Here is a 6,011-nt window from a genome sequence, read left to right as displayed (position 1 = left end):
CTTCTCTCCCCCCCCCCTCATCCCCCGTGGGGGAAGGATAGAAAGGGGGGTTGCTTTGTCTGTCCGGGATTGAATTATGTTCTCATCGTACTGCTGACGACGCAGCTACGCAACGTCGTCCCGAGAACAGAAACAGGCAATATTACGGCTGAAAATAACCCTCGTTCGGACGATACTCTGCTCGGTTTGAGTGCTGCTCAGGGTTGCTGGCTATTATTAGCGCGTGCGGTGAGAAAAGCGCGGGAAGTACTGTGGAAACGGAGTAGCACCCATCTTATCCCCCATGCTGCAGTTATCGTCTCTGTGCTCACGTGGACTGTTGTTGTATGGGGTAAGGTAGAAAGCTATGTATGGTCTAGGTTAGGGACTTGACGGAAGGGTAAAGGCAAGATGGAGAAGACTAGATGAGGTAGATCTATTGTCGATCGCGAAGTCGTAAGTTCTTAAACCCAGTTAGTGAGTCAGTCAGGCATGAGATGGCTTCCGCTTCGCTTACTAGCACGCCGACAGCAGTGTGGTCTATATCAAGATAGATAAACTAACATTACTTGATAGCATCAGACATTTTTCGTGGCCACCCCTAGTCATTTAACCTCTTTAGGGTTGAAGAGGGCATGTCTTGGTCGAAGAGGAATAGAGCACGACATTCATAGTGCCGATGGTTGACCCCCCCCATCCATTACATCTGCACTGAGATGCGTCAATTGCCTATCTCGCCAAATGGGAAGCTTTCCTAGGTCTAGGTTAGGTAGCCACCAGTATACCCATGACCCGGCAGTGCTACCGTATCTGGGATCGACTGACTCATATAATGGGTAGATGGACCATCTGTGTGGGAAGTCCCCCCAAAGCAGAGGGGGGTTCTAGCTACATCATGATTGGAGATATTCCAAATCTTGCGAATCCTCCGACTACACATCCGACTACATGCACACTTACTTGAATTAAGTGCCTATATGCATACCTATCTGCAGAGGTCGGTCGTTTGTTGTTGTTTGTCGTTGTTTGTTTATTGACGTCGCCTCCTCCCAATAATATAGCCGCTACCGCCGCCGCCGCCGCCGCTACTACTATAGCATAATTAACTATAGGAATGCATGATGACTTGCAGTAGCGCTATGCCATGAAGGCATGCTGCTAAGGGAATTTGGGGTGGCATGTCGCTGATCTAGACCCCCTTCGGGGACAGCTGTGCTGACTGCCTTTGGTCCCAAACCGACTGGCTACTTTCTTTCACTAACAGAAAACAGAAACTGCATCTTCTGCCTCTAATTAGGCAGAGGTCTTACTTGGCTAGGATGGAAACGATACGACTCGTCAGCAGAGTTGCCCAAATCTCGCGTGCGATCTTAGCCTATCTAGATATATATGTATGTACTATGTACGTGTATGTATATGTATATGTATGTGTGTGTGTATCGACTCGCGAGGTGCAATACCCAGACACAGACCAAGGTAGTATTTCCTCTTCTGCTTGACGCATACATTAGGTAGGTATGTATTATGCACTGCGGCGAAGTGGAGAGGGCCCAGCTTAGCTTTCCCAAACTTTGGTAGAACAGCTCGCGACCACAACTTTCACCGAAGAAGTTCGAACTCGCGGCACAGTCGGCTTCCTTAGTTTCCCGCGTGTAGGTCAAGTAATAACAGCACCTAATGTACGTAGGTGGGCGCCTCTACTCGCCAGCGTTCGAACGCTTCACGGTGGTTGGCCGGCCATCCTCCGCCCGAGCTAGACGCGACGCGGCCGTATAGGCGGCCTGCCTCCTCTTTCCCTTTCTTACCTACCTCCTATATATCCTTACACACCTACATAACTTCCATGTATACTAGCAATCAATGTACCTAGGTATATATCTATATACCCCTACATACCTACATACCTACCTACATATCTACATACGTATTATACATATACATACATGTATGTAAGTACGAACGCTAGCAAAAACCAAGAACCCACGCAACAGTGTCCCAGATGCGCAGAGCAAGCATCTGCGCTGCGACGCTGACTGCATTTTTCGCTCGTTCCATGTGGGCAGGTAGGTAGATACCTACCTGGGTAACTAGCAAGCAAGCTAGCATCGTTCATGTTCCCATTTGACGGTACGGTGCTCCGCGGCAGATTAGGGGGAGCAGAAGGAAAGAAAAAAAACCTGGATGCGAAACATGGAGGCCAAGCTTTTCGCGGCTTAATACTATGTCAGATTAATATCTATGAAACACCGCGTGCATGGCGCCCGATGCGACGGTACTTTTACGGTCTATCTGGGCGTCTGTCCGCTTGCCCACCTCCGGCGGCGTTGAGGGGAGGAGGATGAAATGATGGAAAGCTATGTAGGTAGGTTAGCTATACAAGCTCGGCTGTCCTCGACCCGAGGCGATGTGGGCTGATAGACTAACTGACTGGCTGACTGACTAACTGAGTACGTAAATAAACAAAACAGATCGACATCTATACACACATGAGATTAGGTACGCTACGAGTTACGGAGCCCAGCTGATCGTCAAGCTCGTGCGCGAATAAGACGATGCGGGACCCGCGAGTGGTTCGGGAATGACCTCAGCCGATAATGCGCCGCGGTATTGCCCTGCCAATAACCAGTTTTTCTCGCGAAGAGACTCAGCAAAGCTTGATTTCGTCTCTTCTTCTTTTTTCCTTTTTCCTTGGTCGTAAGAGAGGCCCGTGGGCCATTGCTATGGGGTAGATAGAGGCAGTCGGATGGATGATCTGGTGGCTGGCTGCACGTCACATGCGAAACGACGCAACGCAACGCTGCTGTCGCCCGACGAGTATGTAGGCGTTGTATGATAACTCCTCCAGTCTCCCTCTCTTCGTCCATCCCGCCGCCACCAACACCACCACCACCACCACCAAGGCTGTGACGAAACGACAGTCGGATGGGTAGGTGGATGGAGAGATGGGAGGCCTGTTCCGCACGCACCCTACGAGCGACATCATATCAGAGTATTGGTGTATGTATATAGGTGTGCACCAGCTATCTCCGGGAGAGCTCCGCCCGCCGGCTGGATCGCTCAGCTCAGCTAAGCTAGGCGATCTCTGCACATTCCTGCCTATTCGGGAGGGGTTATGTGTTCCGGATCGGGACACGCTGAGTAGGGCAGGGTCATGCCATTTTTGGACGATCCAACAGCGCGGGCGGGTATGCATGTAAGAGAAATTAATTTTATTCCTGCTTGCGGGAGCGGGAGGGATGGATTCGTCTCGAGAAGACCATGTGTTTATGCGAGGACGGTTGGGTTGGCGTAGGAGTAGGAATCGGAATCGGAATCCTAAAGCCTACTTGTGCCACCGCGAGGCGTCTCGGACAACGTCATTAGGATCCTTCTGGACGACGGTGTCGTAATTTGGTCTGAATAGGGTCATGAAAGGCGAGGAGATGTCGGTATGTTTTGTTTTGGGCTTGTGGTATGTTGATGAGTTGTCTTTTGGGAGGCTGGTATTATTGACTCATGTCATATAGGTTATTATCTTGTGGCTTTGGCTTTAGCCTTGGTATTACTCCTTCTTGGTCGGATGCAGTTCCCAGTAGGTTGTAAACGTCGGTGCGGGTTTGGGGACCAGCTGTGCTGGTCTACGCCTCGAAACGCTGGAGTGCATAAGAGTCACCTTTAGCACTGACATCGCTATGGGACTTGGGTGAGGCCTCGCGAATTTATTATGCCGTAGGGCTTGCTGCTTGAATCATATGATATTACTACCGGAAGCGTATAGATGAAGCATGTTACAGGTTCTTGATGTCAACATAGACGTTAAATCTCATGCTAACTACCATGTGAATAATAGTCTTGGCAAAGAAATACATGGCATTAGTTCTTTAGTTTCCTCGTAGCGAGACAGTGGTCCCAATTTGCATAGCCTCGTCATATCGACATCGTAGACCTACGAATCAATGCCTACAAGCCTCCGCGACTCAATCTTGAATGACATGCTGCTCTGACCGAACACCCGCCTTCCACCTGTACGAGGAAGCAATGTGCTCATCAAGCGGGCCAGTCTGCCCCGGCTTCTGATAGAAGTTCTCCCTGTACGTCCCTCCAGGGACCGCGTAGTCGTGCCAAAACAAGCCCCGGCTCCGAAGCTCCGGGAGTAGAAGCTCGACGATATCCTTGAAGGACTGGGGGAAGAGCGCATATGCCTAGAGTTCACGTCGTCAGCGAGAGCTGTACCGTACCGTACCGTACCGTACCGTACCGTACCGTACCGTACCGTAGTTGTCGTATCTACCTAGGTACCTAGGTAGCTTAGGGGGTTTGCTTACGAAATTGAACCCGTCAACGTCGGCTTCGTCGACCCAGGTCTCGAGCCCGTCTGCTACCTGCGAGGGCGTGCCGACGAATAGGGGCCCGTTGCCGCCGATGGCGACGTGCTCTGCTATCGTGTGCTTGGTCCACTTTGCGGTTTTGGGCGAGAATCTGGCAAAGCCTTCGACGGTAGATCTAGAGTGGGTTAGAACGAAGGTGAAAAGGGGTAGGGGGAGGAGGAGGAGGAGGGGAAGGGGGTGGTGTATTGGTGCGCCTACCGCACTGCGTTGCTCTCGACGTGTCTTAGTTCTTCTTCGTCCCCGTACTTGTCGAAGTCGATGCCGGTCCAGCCGCCGAACAGAGCAAGAGCTCCTTCGTGCGAGGCGTATTTCCGGTAGTCGGCTAGCTTTGCCTGGGCCTCTTCTTCGGTGCGCCCTAGGATCGCCGTCACCAGCGCTAAGACCTTGATGTTGGCCGGGTCTCGCCCGTGTTCGGTCTTAGCGAGCTCCCGCACTTCGGCTATGCTCTTCGCGCATACTTCCGGGGCGTGGGCCGATACGAATATGGCCTCGGCGTGTTGGGCCGCGAACTGCTTTCCGGCGCGAGACGTGCCTGCTTGGAGGAGCAGCGGCGTTCTCTGCGGGCTCGGCTGGCAGATGTGCGGGCCGGGGACGGTGAAGAACTTGCCTTGGTGGTTTATGGGCCGCACTAGATCTGGTTGGGTGTAGATGCCCGATTCGCGATCTAGTTTCACTGCGTCGTCCCGCCATGACGACTCTAAGAGCTTGTAGATGACCTTGAGGTATTCCTCTGCCTGCGCGTAACGATCGTCATGCTATTACAGATGTTATGAGCATGTTGTTTCTTTACGCAGAAGATGTGTGGACTTACTTTTGGCTGCTCTGTAAAGCCCAAGTTCTTCGCAGCCGAGTCAAGGTAGCTTGTTACAATCTATGCCCCTATTCAGCTTGACATGCAAATAAATTTCATGTTCCAGGGGGGGGGGGGGGTTAATTAACTGACGTTCCAACCTATCCTACACGCAGTTAGCATTATAAATATATCGCTTGAAGATGATAAACATACCGCCCCTTGGATAAATGATCAACCGTCGACAAGCGTCTAGCGAAATGATACGGTTGTTCGTACGTAGTCGAAGCCGTGACGCCAAACCCGATACTCTCGGTCGCCGCCGCCATGGCGGAAATCACAGAGAACGGCTCGTTAGTCGGCCATTGAGCTCCGGATATCTTTGCGGGATCTAAGGAATCCCTATATACATCGTACCCCCCTGTCGTTGGAATCAGTAGCTGTCTAGCCCGCATCGGCTGAAGGCAATATCGTTCGTACCAAGGACGTCGGCAATGAAGATGCCGTGGAATTTCCCCTTCTCAAGCAGCTTCGCCAGTTCAACCCAGTGGGATACTTCATTGAAGCGCCACGACTCGTCGTCCGGATGCCTCCACAGACCCGGCGATTGATGCCCGCTCGCTAAGAGGTGGTGGTGTAAGCCGGCGAACGAAATCCCACGACGAATCGGAATCGAAATCAGAACCGGACTTACCCATCATGACGAAGGCGTTGAGCACGAGGCTCTTCTTCGGCTTTGCGTCGCTGCTCATCTTGTATGTGCCTGTCTGCCTGTCTGCCTTACTAATTCAACACGTAATGGTTGATTCATCAATAATGAATGGCCCCGGATCTATTTCTTAACATACCTACAGGCTACCTGATATACGGCTATA

The 6,011-nt window shown here is 51.7% G+C and overlaps 1 protein-coding gene across 1 annotated transcript; it reads right to left on the bottom strand.

Moving 5' to 3' along the window:
* Positions 1–3,935: 3,935 nt before the first annotated feature.
* On the bottom strand, positions 3,936–5,888 carry F4813DRAFT_389644 (Nitrilotriacetate monooxygenase component A/pristinamycin IIA synthase subunit A; the record flags this gene model as incomplete). The annotated part of the gene is made up of 8 exons (XM_049246873.1): positions 3,936–4,160; positions 4,284–4,461; positions 4,545–5,101; positions 5,158–5,217; positions 5,290–5,302; positions 5,353–5,557; positions 5,617–5,757; positions 5,831–5,888. The coding sequence occupies 8 exons, from the start codon at positions 5,886–5,888 to the stop codon at positions 3,936–3,938; spliced, it is 1,437 nt and encodes a 478-aa protein (XP_049099431.1).
* Between the last annotated feature and the right edge of the window lie 123 nt (positions 5,889–6,011).

The sequence above is a fragment of the Daldinia decipiens genome (assembly GCF_022478715.1).
Source record: "Daldinia decipiens strain CBS 113046 unplaced genomic scaffold F4813scaffold_17, whole genome shotgun sequence".
In the NCBI taxonomy this organism is placed as follows: Eukaryota; Fungi; Ascomycota; class Sordariomycetes; order Xylariales; family Hypoxylaceae; genus Daldinia; species Daldinia decipiens.
This window is presented reverse-complemented; position numbering and strand designations above follow the sequence as displayed.